Source organism: Salmo salar, chromosome ssa09, assembly GCF_905237065.1.
Source record: "Salmo salar chromosome ssa09, Ssal_v3.1, whole genome shotgun sequence".
Taxonomy (NCBI): Eukaryota; Metazoa; Chordata; class Actinopteri; order Salmoniformes; family Salmonidae; genus Salmo; species Salmo salar.
In genome coordinates this window covers 29821212-29843850 of record NC_059450.1, presented here as the reverse complement: position 1 = coordinate 29843850, position 22639 = coordinate 29821212, and the positions used below count along the sequence as shown (strand labels likewise).

Here is a 22639-nt window from a genome sequence, read left to right as displayed (position 1 = left end):
TTAATGTAGTGTCTGGTTTGATTATTTCAAACATTTTAGATGACAGTCAGATCCTAATGAATGGCATAATGTTTCCCAAGCAAGAAAGCAATCTGGAATTTTCATTTGAAAGACCACTACTTGTGGGTGCACCACTTAATAAAAAATCTAAAGTTTCACTTTACATGGAAAAGTGAAAGTGCACTGTATTAGTTTACATTTATCATACTGTGTTCTGTGACTGTCAAACAAGAGGCAGAGTGAGAGGGGAGAAAGAGATAAACGTTTTGTGTGTGTAATGTTTACTCTGATAGTTTTTTCTTTGTTTTGTTTAAATCGCTTTGTTGGTTTTTGTCATTATTTTATGTTTATTTCACTTGTTTTAGCAATATAAACAAGTTTCCATGCAGAACGACAGATTTTACCTTGTCAGCTAGGGGATTCGATCAAGCAACCTTTCAGTTAGTGGCCCAACGCTCTAACTACTAGGCTACATGCCACTAGGCTACCTTTAAAAAATATATATATATATATATTTTTATTTTTATTTTTATATCAAGGCTCAGCACCCCTACTTCCCGCGACTATGCCTGTTTTCCTTCCTCCAAATGCACTGATTTGATTGGAACTGGACAGGTAACAGCAAAATACCTGAAGCCAGACTCCACATTGCTTACCCCTGTTCTGTCATTTCAGTTGAGATCTTGATCTGAAAGCGAAGTGAAAATACCGACAGTATTTACTGAAATATCTAGTTACAGTAGTACTGTAACTACATATTGACTTACATACGTTTTCACGCATGCTTTTATTATCAGCATATGAACTGGAAATTCGAGACAGTTACAGTACTAGTGTAACTACATATTGACTTAAGGTTTCACGCATGCTTTAATTATCAGCATATTAACTTTTTCAAAATCGAGACAGTTACAGTACTACTGTAACTACATATTGACTTAAGGTTTCACGCATGCTTTAATTATCAGCATATTAATTGAAAATTCGAGACAATGCTCTCATTCTCAACTTTTCTTGATTTGATTTGTATGGTCTAACGATATGGTGCGCTGCTTGTCAAACCCTGGGGAATGTAGTTTGAGTTCTAACCCTTTTGTACAATTACTACACGGTGAAATTGTTGTAAAACAACTACAATTCCCTAGCATCGAAATGTACGTCAATAACGCGCCATTGAACCGCTGCGATTTATCGTTTGTTTTTAGCTTGGACGTTTGCTTGCTTGCTGGCTAGCTAGCTAACGTTAGCTAGCTTTCCATCAATGCTTACCGCTTATTCAATCGGACATACAACGAGATTATTTATCTTTCTGTTTTTTTATTTTACTATTGCTAAAAGAAATTATACTAATCTTACCGACATATTCATGTCATCCGATGAACTGTGTAGTTTTCGAAAGATAGCTTCACTTGCTAGCTAGCTAGCTAGCTAGCAAGCGAGCTATTTTAATTTCCGGTGTTTTTTGTTGTTGTTTTATTCGCTAACTAACGTTAGCATCAGAACGATTTTGGGAAGCTATTTCTAAAGTAGATATCTATCTTTTTTGTTGGAAGTACAAAATACAATTACTCTGTTAGTAGTTGAAGGTATGTTCAAGCTTTGAACTAGCATTATTATGACTAGTTAATTTATTTGGCATTGTGATACAAGCATTCTGATTAAAATCCAGGTAAGGAAGTCAACATGCCGGTACATTCTCGAGAAAAGAAAGAAAGTAACCACGAGGAGATGGAAGTCGACTATCCCGAACAAGATGGGAGCAGTTCAGACGAGGATGACACTGAGAGCTCCTCGGAGTCAGAGGATGGGGACAGCTCAGGTAAGAATTGTTTTACCAACCCAGTTTGTTTGTAAACTACAAGTGATTTGCTACACATGTTACATGAATGCGCCTGTTTCATTGGTATTTTGGGCATCATGCATGTATTGTAGAGATGGATGATGAGGACTGTGAAAGGAGAAGGGTGGAGTGCCTTGATGAAATGACAAATCTGGAGAAACAATTTGGAGACCTGAAAGACCAGTAAGTCTCTGATTGCATTTACTGATTGGATTTACATTATAAATATGTCTCAATTCCATCACAGTGTGTCAAACAGATGAATGTATCTAAGGTTAACCAATTGTAGCCAATGCTGTTTTTGTTCAGGTTGTACAAGGAGAGGTTGAGTCAGGTGGATGCCAAACTCCAGGAGGTGATTGCAGGCAAGGCTTCGGAGTACCTGGACCCCCTGGCAAATCTGCAGGAGAACATGCAGATCAGAACAAAGGTTGCTGGTAAGTCTGTCGCAAGCTAATCTTTGGATTACATTATTTATGTAGCTTTAAACTGATTTCACAAATTGCTGTGGCATTGAACACCAGATTAATAAATTAAGGTTTCCTAATTTTCATCCAGAAGTTGACAAAGTAAATCTGATGAAGAAAATTGAATGAACACTATGCTGGCATGTCTCACTGTCAAATTGTTTTCCTTCTCAGGGATCTACCGGGAGCTCTGTATAGAGTCTGTAAAAAACAAGTACGACTGTGAAATCCAAGCAGCTTTCCAGCACTGGGAGGTGAGCATTGTTGTTGGGAATTCCACATACCCATGACCGTCTTCAAACCTCTTGACGAATTAATTTATTTGTATAGTGTCTTAATTGATTATCATTTGTAACCATTGATTCCTCTTTGTTTATCTTAGAGTGAGAAGTTGCTATTGTTTGATACAGTGCAGAGTGAACTTGTGGAAAAGATCAGGCGACTGGAGGAGGACAGGCACAGTATAGACATAACCTCAGGTATCGTCAAGTCATTGTGCGAGCCACTAACGTAGCATGCATAACCCAGCTCTCATATGGCTAGTTCCCCAGACAGCAAGCCTAGTCCTGGACTTAAAATCTATTTTAATGGAGCATGCTTTTTAGTCCAGGACTAGGCTCAGTCTGTGTCCAGGAAACTGTCCGATAGTGCCATGTCTTAATATTCCCTTTACTCATTGACCCTTCTTTTCTCAGAGCTCTGGAAAGATGAGCTGCAGTCAAGGAAGAACAAGAGGAAAGATCCATTTAGTCCAGATAAAAAGAAGAAGCCAGTTGTTGTGTCAGATATCCTCTTTCATCATCTGAGTCTCAACAGAAATGAGTCTTACATACATTTTTTTTTTTACAATCTTGGTCTGTGTTGTGTGTACTTGTCCCACCCACCACCCACTCACACTTGCCTTTATATACCAGTATTTCCTTAACATCCGTACGACCATATATTGTCTACATGTTACAAGACTTGGATATACTGGAGGATTGGACAGCAATCAGAAAGGTACCTTGCCTCATAGATGCATAGTATGGTCCTCTAGCTCAGTTGGTAGATAGTGGGTTCGATTCCTGACACCACCCATACATGTATGTATGCAAGTGTGACTGTAAGTCGCTTTGGATTAAAGCTTCTGCTAAATGTAATTTATTATTATTATTATATTACTATGTTTTGGATTTATATGGTGATTATGATCATATTCTAACAATTTTAATATCTTAAAGGCTGTGGCTACTTTGGGACCTCACAGAGGTAAAACTGATGGTAAGACTCAACTTCCATTTTGAATTAAAGAATTGTCACTATTCTGTTATTGTGAGATCCTGTCCTTCCTCTCTTTTTGGTTTTCTGAACCAAACTATGAATGAACACCATGCATAATAAACACAATATAATGTCAGCAAGTTGAAATTATACTTTATAATAAGTTACTATACCAACTTGGAGTGTGTACTTTTGTGACTAAATATTTGTTTGTTTCCACCAAACATTAAATTCCAGTCTCCACCAATAAGAATGAAAAGTATCAGCATAATGCTCGATCAGAAGAGGGAAAGTTGAGTTATGACGGAGAATGGTACTGCCGTGGACAGACGATATGCATCGACAAGAAAGATGAATTTCCCACAAGGTGAGGATACTGGCATCCTTGGGAAATATACTTTTTTGGAAGCAAAGTATTTTATGTCCTTTTTCTAACCATTTAATAATTTCAATGTTTAATCTTCTCTTGCCCCCCTCTGTCCAAAGAGCCATAATTACCACAATCAACCACGATGAGGTTTGGTTCAAACGACTAGACGGCAGTAAATCCAAGCTGTACATCTCTCAGCTCCAGAAAGGCAAATACACTATCAAACACTCCTAATTATCAGGTGAACTTGCACCACTCCCTCTCCAAAGCTCAGGAGTTATTCAAAGATCCCCATGGTGCCATCTTCTGCCCATTTCAAGTTTTCTAGTGAATTCTGAATTAAAATACAATTTATATGAAATACCATTTTTTGTTAATTTTGTGAGATGGGTGTGGGTCCTCTAAATAGTATTGTGTGACTGTAGGTGTGAATATGACCATGTTCCAATGGCATTTTTATTGGGCAAGACAGATGGATATGGAGAACATGAGTTTCCAGACTCCCGTTTTCTACAGGTTTGCCTTAACAGTAGCTCAAAGCATTCAGATGGGAAAATGTACAGTATAACGGACTAACACTGCAAGATCTATAGAAAGTTACATGGGACATCAGTTTAGATCAGTATATCAGCCTCTCATGTACATTGACAAGTATCCATTATCTCTTGCCATACCCGTCTCTGCCAGTTGTACTTTTTGTAATTTATGATCAATTCTTTGTTATTGGTACGGTACTGGTGATGACTGTCTGTATAACTTTAACACTTATGTCTTACATCTTCCAATGCAGTATTCATTTGTTTCTTGCTGTCTGTCTTAATGACATTCCTACATAGGGTTTTAAAATTCTAGTAACGTTCCCAAAATTCCCAGGTTTTCCAGATAACCCGGTTGAAAGTGTCCCAGAATCAGAAGCGAATAAGCAGGAAATTTTGGGAAAGTTACCAGAGCTTTGTAACCCTACTTGTACCTCACTTTGAGATGCTGTGGGTTTGCTAGAAAGGAACCATTGTCTTAATGTACAGAATAAAATGGGCCTGCATGTTTTATATAAATAAAGGGAAAAATCTGTCTATAAACTTTGTCTGTATTTTTTAGAGCCCAATACATTTTCTGAGAAGATCCAGTGAAATGCACATTACTTTTTCTACACTTAGCTTTTCCATAATCTCATGTCATGTGTGCTTGAGGTCAGCATCTATGTCCATATTTCTACAACAGAGTAAAAAACATCTTAAGCTGTTTTACTTGGGATAAAGATATGCCCCTAAATCACAGAACAGTTTGGAGATTCCAGTCTTGTTTCATGTATAAACATTGCTGCAATACAATAATTTGCCACAGCCAATTTCTCCTACCTAAACAACCAAGTGTTTCATGAAAGCTTTTTTGTTGTTAGAAAGCTTTTTTTTACTTGCCCAAACTCTACTGCCAAGACTAAGATCAATATTTGAAATGTGTATTGAAGTGTACTAATGTGAATGTTGGTGTGAAAATAATATTAACTGTTTTGTCAAAAGCAGAACAAATGACTTGTATGTTGTATGCAAGGTTGAAGCAAGGAGTAGTCTGTTCTTGTACTAAAGCCTTTTGGGAGAAAGTATCAATATGAATGTGGTGTTAAGTATTTTGATTTCATCATGACTGCCTGTATGTTCATAAACATGAGTAAAGTTCACTAAACAAAAACGAAACATAGTGAAACAATACATAGCTATGTGATTATGTCCTTGCATGCAGTTTGGGAAATGGCAATAAAACATGAATTAATATTTTCACATCTGACAGATGTGAGAGTGACAGCTACCAGAGGGTATAGCTGTTTCCCTTCCGATGAACATTTCCAACCCGTGTCGCAGCTGACACTTCGTGGCTGTCGTGTTTTGGTCTCTGCTAGAGTCTGAACTGAAAATGACAGCGATAAAGTCTGGGTCACGACTCGAGACAGAGATAGAACGAATCCGTTCGGAAGGGCAATGGGACAAGATACCAGAGCTTGTACGGCAGCTCTCTGCCAAACTAATATCGAATGGTAAGATTTGCTCTGCCGTTCACTTAACGATTTGGGGCCTGGACAGGGAACGGAATACACGAGCTTTCCTAACCAAGTCAGCGCGTCTACGTGAATGAAACGTCCTTTGCGAGTGGCTGCCAGGTAGACAGCTATTTCTAGTGGTCATGCGAATGTAAGAACGAAATAATGATCTTGAACACACGGCACACACCGGTGCTTGAACACACCGGTATAGTTAAAAAAAAAATGTAAATGTAAAAAAAAAATATTTAGCGAAAACCCAAAGCTTCTTTGATCGTGCATACGCACACACTTTTCTGTCATTTCGGGGCTAGCCAGCCTAGCTACTGTAGCTAACTAACTTGGACAGAGAGTATATCAACTGTGCATACTTGTTGAACGTTCTCACTCATTAAATAGTTCTACATTATTTTACTGAGCTAGCTATCTTACCACTTGCATAGGTAGACTTCATAGAAATAGTTTAAGAATATTTAGTCCTGCATATCAGTTGCCTAATCATACACAGTGGAGCGGCTTACTGAAATCAACATAAACAAAATTGAAATCTGTGCGAAATAGCAAGCTTCAAGGAGGGGGAAATTGTTTTCTTGACAGATTTCAGTTCTATTGATGTCTGTGAACAGGAAGTCGCCTTGCTGGAATGATGATGTCATTTATCCGGTGTCCTGTGTGAACTTAAGTATGCTCTCTCTAATTCTCTCTCTCTTTCTCTCTTTCTTTCTCTCTCGGAGGACCTGGGCCCTAGGACCATGCCTCAGGACTACCTGGCATGATGACTCCTTGCTGTCCCCAGTCCACCTGGCCGTGCTGCTGCTCCAGTTTCAACTGTTCCGCCTGCGGCTATGGAACCCTGACCTGTTCACCGGACGTGCTACCTGTCCCAGACCTGCTGTTTTCAACTCTCTAGAGACAGCAGGAGCGGTAGAGATACTCTCAATGGTCGGCTATGAAAAGCCAACTGACATTTACTCCTGAGGTGCTGACTTGTTGCACCCTCAACAACTACTGTGACTATTATTATTTGACCCTGCTGGTCATTTATGAACATTTGAACATCTTGGCCATGTTCTGTTATAATCTCCACCCGGCACAGTCAGAAGAGGACTGGCCACCCCTCATAGCCTGGTTCCTCTCTAGGTTTCTTCCTAGGTTTTGAACAGGGCATAAATGTCATATTTTGGCATGCAAGCATGTTTTGTTGACATAAACTGACATGCCTTCTTATGTCAGTCAGACCAGAGCATGGGGGGGGTAGTTAACAAACTGGATTAGCCTACAAATTGCTTTAAAATCCAACATGGCATGAAGGAATTTTTTTATCGACATGAATTAGATTGAGCAATAAAAGAGCCACTTTTATTTCATAGGCTGGGATCCGCACTATGCAGCTGTTGCAAGAGCACATTTTTCACTGGCTGTCCACTGGTTGAAAAAACAATGATCAATAGGCATCCTCCAAGCGTTTATTGAAGTTTGATAATATTTGGATGCCAACAGCAGTCGCACCATTGGAAGATATAGCTTGGACTGTAGCCTACAAAAAAGCCTATTCCTGCTCTTTTCCAGTGATCCATCAAACACATTTGGTGTGTCATAGTGGTCTTTGACTTGTGGTTAGACTCGCTCATGTGGAACAAACTTCAACTTTTTTTTCAATGCTGATTTGAATGTAATTGAGAACAGAGAAGTGTCAGTCTATGGAAGGGGGTGAGAACCATGAGCCTCCTAGGTTTTGTATTGAAGTCAATGTAGCCAGAGGAGGATGGAAAATAGCTGTCCTCCGTCGACAGTGGCGTTACCGTACAGAGTGCTGTTGAGGCTACTGTAGACCTTCATTGCAAAACAGAGTGTTTTAATAAATTATTTGGTGATGTGAATATATTTACTATAGTTTTATCTAAAAAGTGTAACTTTTTTTAATGTTTCACTATTTTTATTTTTATGAAATTCACTGAGGATGGTCCTCCCCTTCCTCCTCTGAAGAGCCTCCACTGCTGGAGGTATAGACTAAACTCTGTTTGTGTTTCAGATGACCTGGTGCTGGGGGAAGCCAAGCTCCAGCAGTACCTCAAGGAGAACCCCATCAAGCAGGGGGCCAGCCCAAGGAGCCGAAGACCCCAGCTTGTGGAGGTCCGCAAGCACCTGACCGCTGCCCTGGACCGAGGGAACCTCAAGGTAGATGTTAATGATATAACACCTATAGCCATTAGTATTTGTCATATGTCTAGTTTAGTCTTGTAAGTGCTATAACAGTGTAGTCCAGTCTTATAACAGTATTATAATACTGCAAAAGGGTAACACTGGTTTAATCAGGATCTGGCTGTACACTCACTGCTTTCCCAAACTGAGAGAATCCCCTTTGAATTGTATAACCTCATATTACTGCCTCACTCCCTCATGCTGCTTGTATGAACCCTTTTTCTCTGAAATATGAACATATATTTTTGTGTTCAGGAGAAAACATATGGCTACACAATAACTGTCTCTTCTCTTTCCTTTTGTGCCTAGCCGGACTACATGCAAGAGGCTAGTATGTTGATGGCCAAGATGTCCTATGTGGAGGGAGACTATAGTGAGACGTTCAACCAGTATGGCAAAGTGACCCTGGACGAGCTGGCACTGGTGGGAGCCCCCGTCTACCGTCTCTCCATGATTACCGAAGCATACGCTACCAAAGGTAAGAGCTTTGGGTACCATAATGCCCTCACATTACACCAGTCAGGGTTTTTCCTGGCTCAAAAAGAGGCTTAGGTGGTGGCAGTGGCCACAAAAAAACCTTTGGGTGGCCTGCCAAAAAAGGTCCTGTGCTGGAAAACCCTGCCAGTATTTCCCAATTCGAAATCTATGCAACAAAATTGTCCAGGGGAACAGATCTATGGTAGGAGAAACACTGCATAACCCTACCGTCTATTCTACTACCAAATTTCAGCTTCAATCTCAACTCTGCTTCAGTACTCGACACATTCCATTCTAGTAATTTGGTGAATTTGTCTATTCTAAAGGACATTGAGCCTAATCTGTGGTGCTGAGCCCTCTGTTCTTCCACTGCCTCAGTCATGTATTGAGAAAGTGCTGAGGTTGAGGCTGGGGTGAATGTATTACCTAACTCTGCTGGTCTGGTCAGTCCGAGTCTTAACCTGGTGCCCGCCCTGCCGTTGCACCCCTGAACTCTGTCACTGTATGCTTGCCAGGAGGACGGTTAGCTTAGCTGATGAGAACACAATGTGACCTACCTCATTATGCAGTTCCTGTCTGTGGAGGCTTGCTCAGGCTTTCCCCTCAGAATTCTGCACTAATACAGGGGGATGTTCGATTGACCTGCTGTAAAATGGAGATGGGTTTTGATGCATAAGTAGTGGCGTTTTAAATGTCCTATAATAGAGTCAGTTGCTGTATCTAAATCTAGTGTGTATATTAAAATGGACATGACATGGAGGAAAAATACGTTGTCTCTGAAAAGAGGAAATTGACACAGCAGCACCAGTCCTCTGTTTGAGCTAGTATCCCCTGCAATGTGTTGTTGGGCCCTATGGTGGCAGTAGAGGTTCACTGTTCACTATGCTTACGTTTGATCATGCAGAGAGGAGTCCTCACACACACACACACACACACACACACACACACACACTCTATCTATCTATCTATCTATCTATCTATCTATCTATCTATCTATCTATCTATCTATCTATCTATCTATCTATCTATCTATCTATCTATCTATCTATCTATCTATCTATCTATCTATCTATCTATCTATCTATCTAAAGAAGAAGAAGCTCTACCGTAGTGTGGAGTCCCTCAATACAGCAGCCTAGTATACACACAGGGCGCACACACAAATCTGTCCCCCTCTATACATACAGCAGCCTATCCCAGGATTTACACAGACCGACCGATGATGCAAGCCAAGCAGTTGCCCATACAGCATACATCACTGTGGAGCAACTGCATTGCGTAGGCAACCCCACCCCCACATAGGCACACACACGTCTTCTCTCCGGGCCGTATTGCCTGCAATCATACTGTGTATATGGAGTGAAGCATTGAAACATTAGGGCTTGACCTGAATGTAGGCAAGCTGACTTTATAGCCGGAAACATCTAGAATGGAAGGAAGTCTCTTCAGATGAAGCTCTCTTTTATGTTAAACAGCATCATTTCTTATATAGTCCTTTGTTGGCTGTGTAAGGCCATGTTGATAGATAACCTGAGTTCATTAGTTATTTTCTGTGACTTTGTCTGGACCAGCCATCTTGTTTGTCCGATGGCGGGAATGGGAAGACATTACTGCTGTTTTTCATTTTAATGAGCGTCCTAATCGAGAGGAGTGGAGGGGAGGAGGAGGTCAGGCCGGCCTGTTTAGAGTAACACAGGAGCCCATTAGGCCGTGAAAGTGCCACAGTGGTATGAATAAGTTATGTGGCACGGCAGCAGAGAGATCAGAGCCATAAAATGACAACAGAATCCCCCGGCTCCAGTCATTAACATACCCGCATCTCCACCACAGGAAATCTTTATAAGGCAAAGACAAGCATGGCTGCATACATCCATCTTTGCAGATCTCTATCTCTCTCGCTCTCTCCATCTTTCCATCCATCCATCCATCCATCCATCCATGGTGGGGGTCCGTCCATCTGTGACAGAGCATGTTAATCTCTCCATCTGTTTGTCTCCTTCTCTGTCTTTCTGTTTCTTTGCTTATCTATAATTCTTTCTCTCTACCCTCTCTCTCTACCTCTGTCTTTCTGTTTCTTTATCTATGTATAGCTCTCTCTCTCCTCCCCTCTCTACTTCAATCCCTCTCTGTCTTTCTCTCTTGCATCAGTATTCATGTTCCTGTCATGTCCTATAAAGAGAAGACATCTGCACCTCTATGGTACTGGAGGTTTCAGGGTGTGTAAATTAATCATGTGGGGTTGATGGATGAACCATTTGGCTTGTATTGTTTGGACCCTTTTAGTGAATGGCTCCATTTGAGCGTCACACAGTTGGAGTAGTCTTGCGTAATTCCAGAGGCTAGAGCTATTTATAATGAATTAGTTATTAAGGCTATTATCTATTATTAATGCATTGTTTGAAAAGTGTGCTTTGGGGAACTGCAGATTCGGTTTCATAACAACGAGGTTTGTGTAGCCACGATGGAAGTGTTGTGCTTTTCTACATATTGTCTTGTTACAAACACAATGGTATGGTGATTGACAGAACCGGCCCACACAAAACAAGATACAGTTTACCCAAAGGTCAGACAGGGATACTTTTCTCATAGTATCATTTTAGGGCCCCGAGTTATTCCTTCCCACGTGAGTTTACATAGAAAAACTCTGCCTATAACAAGGGGCGCAGACTACACCAAAGGCCCAGAGTTTTTCCTTGCCAGGTCACAAAATCAGGGAAACTCAGGGCCCTACATGAGGGAAAAGAATGAGGGCCTTCATTTGTAGATGAGTGAGACCCAGAAGTAGAAGATGATTGTTGTCCTACTCTCCTCTATAGAAGAAAGGAAGGCTGTAAAATAAGGTATCTTCTTCAGTCCTTGGCTGACATGAGGTGAGGTTGGTGGCTGTCCTTGACTCCAATGATTGTACACTATGCACGCGCATCCACGCACGTACAGAAACACAGACACTAAAGCTTGAGCATGAACTTTAACCCCTGGTGGGCTGCATTGTGTAGTCTTATCCCGACCAGAGGCAAGGCCACAGTACTGTATGTGTAGTGTAGAGTATACAGCCGTTTTTAAAAGTTCCTTTCTTTATTTCTTCTCTCCAGGTCTGTGTCTAGAGAAAGTCCCGGTTGCATCTCCGTCCCTTTCCAATTATAACGTGGACAAAGACCAGGAAGTGATTACCTGCTATGAGAAGTCTGGAGACATTGCCTTGCTCTACCTACAGGAAGTAGAGAAGGTAACCTAGCAACCAGCTAACATTGGCTTTACAAGTGGATGTGTTGATGGGAGGGAGAAGATGGGGATGCTTTAATCACTGTGACAAAACCAAATCATTTTCAGGTGATCTAGGCTAATACTAACAAAATAATTAACCCTCTTTTAAAATGACAGTTTAAGGTAGACTCGGCTAGATGATGTTGCCATGAGCAGAACTGCAGATATTAAGATGAGCGGGATGCAAGACTGCAACGTGATAGCAACGGGACCAAAACAGCGGAGAAGTTTAGTCTCGAGCTTCAACACTCTTAGTTGTTTACTTTGTGCATCTACGTCATTTTCCTGAGTCGATTTTTAAGTTACAATTACAAATAGTCAAGACTAAGGGCCAGTCACCAGTAACTTAACTTTTGTTCTTGGATAGTTGCTGTTTGACATTTTAAAGGGAAGTTTGCAGAATGAGGTTGCTGTTAAACGTTCAGATTTGGGTGGCCTCCTGAGTGGCGCAGTGGTCAAAGCTGTTCCACCAGAGATTCTGGGTTCGAGTCCAGGCTCTGTCGCAGCCGGCCGCGACCGGGAGACCCATGGGGCGGCGCACAATTGGCCCAGCGTTGTCCAGGTTAGGGGGGGTTTGGCCTGTAGGGATGTCCTTGTCCCATCGCGCACTAGCGACTCCTGTGGCGGGCCGGGCACAGTGCACGCTGACACGGTCGCCAGGTGTACGGTGTTTCCTCCGACACATTGGTGCGGCTGGCTTCCGGGTTAAGTGGGCATTGTGTCAAGAAGCAGTGCGGCTTGGTTGGGTCGTGTTTCAGAGGATGCACGGCTCTCGACCTTCGCCTCTCCCGAATCCATACGGGAGTTGCAGCGTTGAGACAAGACTAACTACCAATTGAATACCACGAAATTGGGGAGAAAAAGGTGTGAAAAAAAACTACCGTTCAAAAGTTTGGGGTCGCTTAGAAATGTTTTTGACATAAAAGCACTTTTTTGTCAATTAAAATAACATGAAATACAGTGTAGACATTGTTAATGTTGTAAATGACGATTGTAGCTGGAAACAGCAGATTTTTTAAGGAATATCTACATAGGCGTACAGAGGCCCATAATCAGCAACCATCACTCCTGTGTTCCAATTTCACGTTGTGTTAGCTAATCCAAGTTTATAATTTTAAAAGGCTAATTGATCATTAGAAAACCCTTTTGCAATTATGTTAGCACAGCTGAAAACTGTTGTTCGGATTAAAGAAGCAATAAAACTGGCCTTCTTTAGACTACTTGAGTATCTGGAGCGTCAGCATTTGTGGGTTCAATTACAGGCTTCAAATGGCCAGAAACAAAGAACTTTCTTCTGAAACTCGTCAGTCTATTCTTGTTTTGTGAAATGAAGGCTATTCCATGTGAGAAATTGCCAAGAAACTGAAGATCTCGTACAACGCTGTGTGCAAACTTTGGGAGGCCCCGGTGCACAACTGAGCAAGAGTACAAGTACATTAGAGTGTCTAGTTTGAGAAACAGACGCCTCACAAGTCCTCAACTGGCAACTTCATTAAATAGTACCCGCAAAACACCAGTCTCAACATCAACAGTTTATGAGGCAACTCCGGGAAGAGCAGTCCAGTTTGAGGCAACTCCTTGGAAAAGCAGTCCAGGTGGAGCTGGTTGAGAGAATGCCAATACTGTAAAATACTGTCATCAAAGCAAAGGGTGGCTACTTTGGAGAATCTCAAATATAAAATATATTTTGATTTGTTTAACACTTTTTTGGTTACTACATGATTCCATGTGTTATTTCGTAGTTGTGATGTCTTCACTATTATTCTGCATTGTAGAAAATAGTCAAAATAAAGAAAACCCTTGAATGAGTAGGTGTGTCCAAACTTTTGACTGGTACTGTATTTGTTGTGTGACAAAACTGCACTCTAGATTGGCCTTTTATTGTCCCCTGCACAAGGAGCACAATGTGTAATGATCATGCTGTTTAATCAGCTTCTTGATATGCCACACCTGTCAGGTGGATGGATTATCTTGGCAAAGGAGAAATGCTAACTAACTGGTATGTGAACAAATTGTACACAAAATTTGAGAGAAACAGTATTTTTGTACGTATGTAAAATTCCTGGGATCTTTTATTTCAGCTCATGAAACATGGAACCAACACTTCACGTGTTGCATTTATATTTTTGTTCAGTGTATAAACCATTATTCAACCAAGCTTAATAGGTTTACAGTTTTGTTAAAGTAATTTACCTATTGTCAAAAGCACCGTTAAATTATTTAAAAAAAAGTTTTTTGATGTGAACTGTTTGTGAACCTGTTTTTGCCATTGAGCCTGGGCATCAGACTCCACATCTGTATTGCAGAGTTGTCAATGATGTGGTCGGTTTTCAATTGGCTTACCACATGGTTTGTAAAGGCTGAAATATTGTGCGTTGGGATGCTATCGGAAGCTTCAACATTTGTAACAAGCATGCTATCAAACATCTGTTGTTACACCCCTGTAATTAATAAGTTAGTCATAAATATTTCCAAAACTTAAAGCATTGTATTTGGGACAAATCATTCACTAAACCTCAACTACATCTCGTAATGAATAATGTGGAAATTGAGCAAGTTGAGGTGACTAAACTGCTTGGAGTAACCTTGGATTGTAAACTGTCATGGTCAAAACATATTGATACAACAGTGTCTAAGATGGGGAGAAGTCTGTCCATAATAAAGCACTGCTCTGCATTCTTAACAACACTATCAACTAGGCAGGTCCTACAGGCCCTGGTTTTGTCACACCTAGACTACTGTTCAGTAGTGTGGTCAGGTGCCACAAAGAGGGACTTGGGAAAATTGCAGTTGGCTCAGAACAGGGCAGCACGACTGGCCCTTAAAAGTACACGGAGAGCTAACATTAATGACATGCATGTCAATCTCTCATGGCTCAAAGTGGAAGATAGATTGATATCATCATTACTTGTTTTCGTAAGAGGTGTTGACAAGCTGAAGGTACTGAGCTGTCTGTTTTTAAAATACTAGCACATAGGTCTGACACCCATGCATACCCCACAAGTCCTGCCACCAGAGGTCTCTTCACAGTCCCCAAGTCCAGAACAGACTATGGGAGGCTCACAGTACCACATAGAGCCATGACTTCATTGAACTCTATCCCACATCAGATAACTGATGCAAGCAGTAGAGTCAGATTTAAAAAGCAGGTAAATATACACCTTATGGAACAGCAGGGACTCTGAAGTAACACAAACATAGGCACAGACACATGCGTACACACACATGATGACATACACACTATACACAGACGTACACATGGATTTTGTGTTGTAGATATGTGGTAGAGTATGGGTCTGAGGGCACACACTTAGTGTGTTGTGAATTCTGTAATGAATGTATTGTAATGTATTTAAAATTGTATAACTGCCTTAATCCTGCTGGACCCCAGGAAGAGTAGGTGCTGCCTTGGCAGCAGCTAATGGGGATCCATAATAAATACAAATTACAGACTGCAATTACCACCAGTTACACGTCGTTATTACTGTAACTATGCATTATTACAATTAATTACAATTCTTGTTACAGTGTAATTGCATAAATACACTGTAATAAGGACCCCTTAAAATGAAGTGTTACCAACATTTTATAGAAACTTTTGCATAAAGACCGTTCAGATGGAATATCATCAATCTACATTGTTAGATTTGTGGAAATATATCATGCAACCTGCCCTTTAATGAATCACTATCCTTCCTTGGTTTCCCCAATAAGTGGATTGGACTTGCCTGTAATTAACTAATTCATTAATTGATTGGATTTGTATAGGGCTTTTCCAGTGCTCAAAGCGGCAACCATTTTGTGCCAGAACGCTCACCACACATCAGCTAATGTTTGGGAGTTGGACCTGCCTGTGTGCTAGTGTATTAGACAGTGCAGTAGGCCTATACCCCATCAGAAGTGCTGGTGTCTGTACTATTAGTACCATAGTGGTCGAAGGGGGCCAGGTCCATCAGCAGATCGATGCAGCATTGACAAACTGGCTCAGGGTTTGATGTTCCTGTTTCTGACCTTGGCTGGTTGAAAAACCAGCAACTTTTTTTCTCCACTCTGATTTGTTCTGCCAACAGGGTTTTCCCTTGCATTTTATTTTCTCTCTCTTTCTGTCTGCTCTCTGTTTCTCCCTCTCTGTTTTTCTCTCTCTTTGCTTTTTCCATCTATTTCTTTCTTTCTATCTCTCTGTCTCTGCTCTCTCTCGCTCTCTATTTTTCTTTCTTTCTCTCTATCTGTATTTGTCTCTCTGCTCTCTCTCTTCCTCTCCCTCTCTCTTTTTCTGCTCTCTCCATCCCTGAGTCTCTCCTGGCCTCTGAGGGGTTGCAGAACAGTGTAGCAACCTTTTTATATATTTTTCATTTCAGCAGTCCTGCTACCTAGTCAGTCTGAGTGCATATATATGCTAGCATGTGGGAACTCACTCAATAACATTCTCCCATCCCCAGTGCTAGCCTGTCTGATGCTATTCTGGCCCTGAGGCCTTTGGTGTGACTACTCTGTTGAGTTATGGTGTTCACAGTGTAGAGATAGTGAATGGTGTTCAGACCTTCTATTTTGTGCAAGTGTCCTTAAGTGTCCTTAGTTGAAGAGCAATGATGCAAATACTCATTTGGCCCATTTTTTGGGCTCATGGTGTCATTTTAGTTACCAAGCCTCAGGATAGAGCTGTGTTGTTGCTCCAAAATGTCATAACTGTATGTGCTATTTGAATTCAATATTTAAACTAATCTAGTGGCATCGATTCACTCCTCCAAAAAGCCACAGGCTTTACCCCTGCATTTTCTTTCTTCTGTATCGGCTGTTAGAATTCAATATTGAAATTCTAATTTAGTGCAACTGATTCACATTGGAGCGGCACTTCCCCAAATAGCTCCCTCCCCACCTCCAGCACACGCCTTTCCCTTCCAAACCTACATTCCCAGCCCACCCACACATCCAGAACACCAGGTCTGAGAGAGCTGCCCCCCTGAAATTGAACCGACAGCTGATTCCATACAGCATACAGAGAGACACTGATACAATACCCAGGAGATGAATGGGGCAACAGCACTACAGCCAGGTATCTATCTCTCTCTCTCTGTGTATCATGTGCCAGGCTGACAGCACAAGGTATAAGGACACAAGCTACCTGCTGCTGAATGAAATCATTTCATATTTTTGACAGACAGAGAGAGGAGAGTGGGAACACAATGGGGACCTTTGGGTTGGACGGATGCAGAGGAAATAGGGGGAGGAGAGGGTTAGGAGGGGGAGGAGAGGAGGAGGGGAAGGAGAGGAGAGGGGGATGAGGAGAAGAGAGTAGCAGCCATGGTTCTTCAATCTTCTCCCTGTCCTCTCTCCTCTTATCTCTTTCTTTCCTTTTAGGTCTACTATTATCTGATGTTATCTTGGTTGTGTTTTCTTATCTCTCTGATTACCAATCTGGTTTTGGAAGTACAATATTGTGGTTTCTGAATTAAAGCGTTTGGCTGATTTGCATATGTGTAGGCCTATACAGTGTAACAGTCTATTGTTGATGCAGAATCTGAATAGTAAGCTGACTTTGTTCTCTGCATCTTCAAGCATTGCATTGTGGTGCAGGAGGTGGCTCCAGACTTTGTTCTCTGGTCAATTTGATGTGTTTCAGGCCCTTAGTGCGGGGTGGCAGAACCGCAGTCCAAAGCCAGATCCAGTGGCCCAGGAGCAGGAGCTGGGATACTTCCTGGAGACGGGACTTCAGAGGGCACATGTCATCCACTTCAAAAATGGGTAAGAAAGTGAGAGCGTGTGTGTGGAATAATCCTACACTGACATTCATCCCTAACCTACTGTGTGTGTTGCTGCTTCCTGTCACTCTTCCCTCTCTCCACTGTCACTCTTCCCTCTCTCCACTGTCACTCTTCCCTCTCTCCACTGTCACTCTTCCCTCTCTCCACTGTCACTCTTCCCTCTCTCCACTGTCACTCTTCCCTCTCTCCACTGTCACTCTTTCTTCCAATCCAAGGGTCCGTTTGTCTCAGGACGCATAGTAGGTATTCCTCCACTCCTCTCTGCCCTAGAATAGCACTGTGTTTGACTTACAATCCCCCCCAGAGAGAACAATGCTCTTGTATTACCATAGAGACTCAGGTTGACTTGGAACTCAAAGCCAAGATGCCAAACCCAGACCTGCCAACCTGCATGCATTTTGCGTACCATGCACACAATTTGAGGTGAAAGTATGCAGTATGAAAAACAACCATAAAATACACAAAAATTCCCTATTTTAGGTCAGTTAGGATCACCACTTTATTTTAAGAATGTGAAATGTCAGAATAATAGTAGAGAGAATGATTTATTTCAGATTTTATTTATTTTATCACATTCCCAGTGGGTCAGAAGTTTACATACACTCAATTAATTCCCACAGGCTTTTGGCCCATTCCTCCTGACAGAGCTGGTGTAACTGAGTCACGTTTGTAGGCCTCCTTGCTCGCACAAGCTTTTTTAGTTCTGCCCACAAATTTTCTATGGGATTGAGGTCAGGGCTTTGTGATGGCCACTCCAATACCTTGACTTTGTTGTCCTTAAGCCATTTTGCCACAACTTTGGAAGTATGCTTGGGGTCATTGTCCATTTGGAAGACCCTACTAAGCTTTAACTTCCTGACTGATGTCTTGAGATGTTGCTTCTATATATCCACATACTTTTCCTGCCTCATGATGCCATCTATTTTGTTAAGTGCACCAGTCCCTTCTGCAGCAAAGCACCCCCACAACATGATGCTGCCACCCCCGTGCTTCGCGGTTGGGATGGTGTTCTTCGGCTTGCAAGCCTCCCCCTTTTCCTCCAAACATAACAATTGTCATTATGGCCAAACAGTTCTATTTTTGTTTAATTAGACCAGAGGACATTTCTCCATGTGCAGTTGCAAACCGTAGTCTGGCTTTTTTATGGTGGTTTTGGAGCAGTGGCTTCTTCCTTGCTGAGCGGCCTTTCAGGTTATGTTGATATAGGACTCGTTTTACTGTGGATATAGATACTTTTGTACCTGTTTCCTCCAGCATCTTCACAAGGTCCTTTGCTGTTGTTCTGGGATTGATTTGCACTTTTCGCACCTAGTTCATCTCTAGGAGACAGAACGCGTGTCATTCCTGAGCGGTATGACGGCTGCGTGGTCCCATGGTGTTTATACTTGCGTACTATTGTTTGTACAGATGAACATGGTACCTTCAGGCGTTTTGAAATTGCTCCCAAGGATGAACCAGACTTGTAGAGAACTACAATGTTTTTTTCTGAGGTCTTGGCTGATTTATTTTGATTTTCCCATGATGTCAAGCAAAGAGGCACTGAGCTTGAAGTCAGGCCTTGAAATACATCCACAGGTATACCTCCAATTGACTCAAATGATGTCAATTAGCATATCAGAAGCTTCTAAAGCCATGACATAATTTTCTAGAATTCTCCAAGCTGTTTAAAGGCACAGTCAACTTAGTGTATGTAAACTTCTGACCCACTGGAATTGTGATACAGTGAATTATAAGTGAAATAATCTGTCTGTAAACAATTGTTGGAAAAATTACTTGTCATGCACAAAGTAGATGTCCTAACCGACTTGCCAAAACTATAGTTTGTTAACAAGAAATTTGTACAGTGGTTGAAAAACAAGTTTTATTGACTCCAACCTAAGTGTATGTAAACTTCTGACTTTAGCTGTTTGTCAACAGTAGGCTACTAATGATGTGATAATAGTCAGTTCTACAGTTACATTTATTTCTAGGGCCTCCCGAGTGGCGCAGCGATCTAAGGCACTGCATCGCAGTGTTGCGGCGTCACTAGAGCCTGGGGTTTGATCCCAGGCTGTGTCACTATCGGTCGTGACCGGGAGTCCCATAGGGCGGCGCACAATTCGCCCAGCGTCGTCCGAGTTAGGGGAGGGTTTGACCGGGGGGGCTTAACTTGGCTCATCGCAGGCCGGGCGCCTGCAGGCTGACTTCGGTCGTCAGTTGAATGGTGTTTTCTCCGACACATTGGTGCAGCTGGTTTCTGAGTAAAGCGAGCGGGTGTTAAGTGCGGTTTGGCAGGTCATGTTTCGGAAGGATGCATGACTCGACCTTCACCTCCCGAGCCCGTTGGGGAGTTGCAACAAAGAGACAAGAAAAAGGCGATAAACATTACAACAACAAAACATTCTAGTTAGCTACTGAAGAACAGCCAAGGACCGATATTATTAACAGTCAATAGTTACCATTCTTACCATTCCTACTGAGGCAGTCTTCTGCCAAAATCATTATTAGGCAAAAAAAGTAAATTTTCCTATGATTTGAGCAGTATGGATGTCGCAAGTGTGCCTTCAGTGGTACTCTACTTCAAGGTTGGCAGGTCTGCAAGCCTCAAGCCTGCCAGTGGAAAAGTGATTGGGCTCAGCCAGACAGCACAAAATTGGTGACGGTGTGGAATGGATTCCTATGTCCATAGCTGCTGTGCTTTGATCTAGTTAGACATAGTTTGGTACCTGCCGGCTAGCTCCCCTGTAGGTTAGAGCAGTAGTGTGTGTGAGTAGCTAGTTATAGGTGTTGATATGGAGGTAATGCTCCCTAAGCTCCTGGTAGGGGTGTGGTGGTAAAGCTCTGTCGGAGTGTGCATGTGATTTTGTGTGCATGTGTGTGCCAGTGTGTGTGCTGGCTGTGTTTCAGTCAGACCTGAAGATGGATGATAGCCTCCTATCTCTCTTAGCCCCACCCCCATACTGACATTATGACTATCCCAGCATGCTTAGACCTCATCTCACAACCACACCATTTGGGATGCACACCACTGACAGGATTAGGGCTCACAGGAACGTTAACAGACACAGCTGTAGCAGCCACATGGCTTCTCTAACGTTCACAGTACACATCTATGTGACACGCTTCAAAAAAACAACTCTCAACGCTCCTTTTGCTATTGCCCAATGCCCATAAATGCATTCTTCATCTCTTATGGAAGTTATACTGAATTTATGGTGTCTTGATGAAATAAATCCTCCTCAAGCACCCCTTTTGTGCTGTCTGGTTCTCCTGGGGGGAACCATCCATACCACAGTCTGCCTGGGAAGCACTGGTTGTGTCACAAATGGCAACCTATTCCCATAGGGCTCTGGTCTAAAGTAGTGCACGATATGGAATAGGGACATACCCACTGTATAGGGCAAGGTGGATTTTTCACATGGAAAATGGAGGAAACCACTTAAAAACCAGAGAGGAGAAGAGATAAAGAGAGGAGGCTGCCACTACTGCTGCTGCTGAAGATAATAGTTCATAGATGATGCAACACAGTGTCTCTTTCATGTCAACCTGCACTCCTCCCTACCTCCACACGTCTCTCTCTCTCACTAATAACACACCGGAGGACACACACACTGGTATAGTGCTGCAAATACATTAATAGAAACACACACTACATACAAATCACGCACACACACAGCATTTCCAGTGGGAAGGTGCTTTTTCTATCCTCGAGAATGCCAACGTTAAAAAGGACACATCTTCAGTAAATAGCCAGCTGCATACATGGCTAATGTGTAAGCTGTGAGTAGCGGTAATTATCTGTCGTTAAGGGTGTCTGCTAAACTCATGAATAATGCAGCAGTGTGCCTGCCTGTGAATCTCGTGTTGCTCTCTCTGCTCATAGATATTTAAAGTTGAGCGTTGCGATAAAAACATCTGCCAGCATTCCTTTTGTATAATTATTTTCCCCCTTTGTAAAGTGGTCAATCATGGTTGCAGTGAATTAGGAGGAGGCCTTTGGTACTGAGAAGGAAATGGATCTTACAAAAAAAACAGCAGGACCAAGACAATTCTTCATAATATGCCTTTATTGAAGTGGCTTGTTAAATAGAGCAGAGGAAAATGCTTGGTTGGATAAGAGATGTCTAGTGTACACACTAACTAACTGTATCGATGCAAGGTGTGTATCGATGCAAGGTGTGCATCCAAAATAGTACCCTATTCCCTACTGTTATATAGTGCACTACTTTAGACCAAACGCCTATGGGCCCTGGTCAAAAGTAGTGCACTACATAGGGAATAGGTTTCCATTTGGGATGCATAGTCTGTGCTTCCTCTAGCTGTTAGGCATCTGAAAAACCAGGTCACTTCTCATTAGCAAATCAAGTCTTAGAATGCTGCCTGCTGCAGTCTTGCATTTACTGTAGCCCTGCCAACACACACACACACACACACACACACACACACACAGATTCCTTACTGTCAGTGCTGTATCGGTTTGAGCTGATTTAGGAAAATGAGGCCTAACAGCAAACACGTATTAAGTCTTTGATGAAACCCTCATTTGCAAACGGATACGCACCACCACGTTATACAGACAGACAGACGGACGGACGGACGGACGGACGGACAGACGGACACAGGGGGGAGAGGAGCAGCCGCTTGGAGCTAGACCGCTCACTCGTTTGGTGTTACCGGGCAGTTTAGCACTCTGAGCTGAACCCTAGTCAACATTTCTCCAACGTTAGTGTGACGCATCGATAACATAACAAAGGCTCACACACTTATAAGATACTTTCTTGCATTAAGCACATAAACACATGCAGTCAGAGAAGGCGTGTGTTTGTGTGGTTAGTTTGTTCAGTGGGAGAGTGTTAGCTGAGTTGGTGTGGGAACATTGCAGTGTGTCTGATCCATAGAGAAGTGTTGAGCTAGGGTATTGACATCTCCTATCAACTGACAACCTCGCACACAAATGACCATACCAGCGCTGACACACACACA

The 22639-nt window shown here is 42.1% G+C and overlaps 2 protein-coding genes across 2 annotated transcripts in view; both read left to right on the top strand.

Moving 5' to 3' along the window:
* The first annotated feature begins 1181 nt into the window (after nucleotides 1-1181).
* Nucleotides 1182-5016, top strand: brms1la (BRMS1 like transcriptional repressor a). The gene is made up of 11 exons (XM_014211092.2): nucleotides 1182-1586; nucleotides 1670-1819; nucleotides 1933-2023; nucleotides 2150-2277; nucleotides 2482-2561; nucleotides 2690-2786; nucleotides 3003-3092; nucleotides 3242-3306; nucleotides 3528-3567; nucleotides 3805-3934; nucleotides 4054-5016. The coding sequence occupies exons 2-11, from the start codon at nucleotides 1684-1686 to the stop codon at nucleotides 4169-4171; spliced, it is 975 nt and encodes a 324-aa protein (XP_014066567.1). The 5' UTR covers nucleotides 1182-1586; nucleotides 1670-1683; the 3' UTR covers nucleotides 4172-5016.
* Nucleotides 5017-6928: 1912 nt separating this feature from the next.
* The window catches only part of LOC106611152 (tetratricopeptide repeat protein 7B), a 101663-nt gene continuing 85952 nt past the window's right edge, over nucleotides 6929-22639 (top strand). The window contains 4 exon segments of the mRNA XM_045723572.1: nucleotides 6929-8150; nucleotides 8484-8652; nucleotides 11744-11877; nucleotides 17536-17657. Coding sequence (XP_045579528.1) covers nucleotides 7917-8150; nucleotides 8484-8652; nucleotides 11744-11877; nucleotides 17536-17657 — 659 coding nt within the window. The 5' untranslated portion in view covers nucleotides 6929-7916.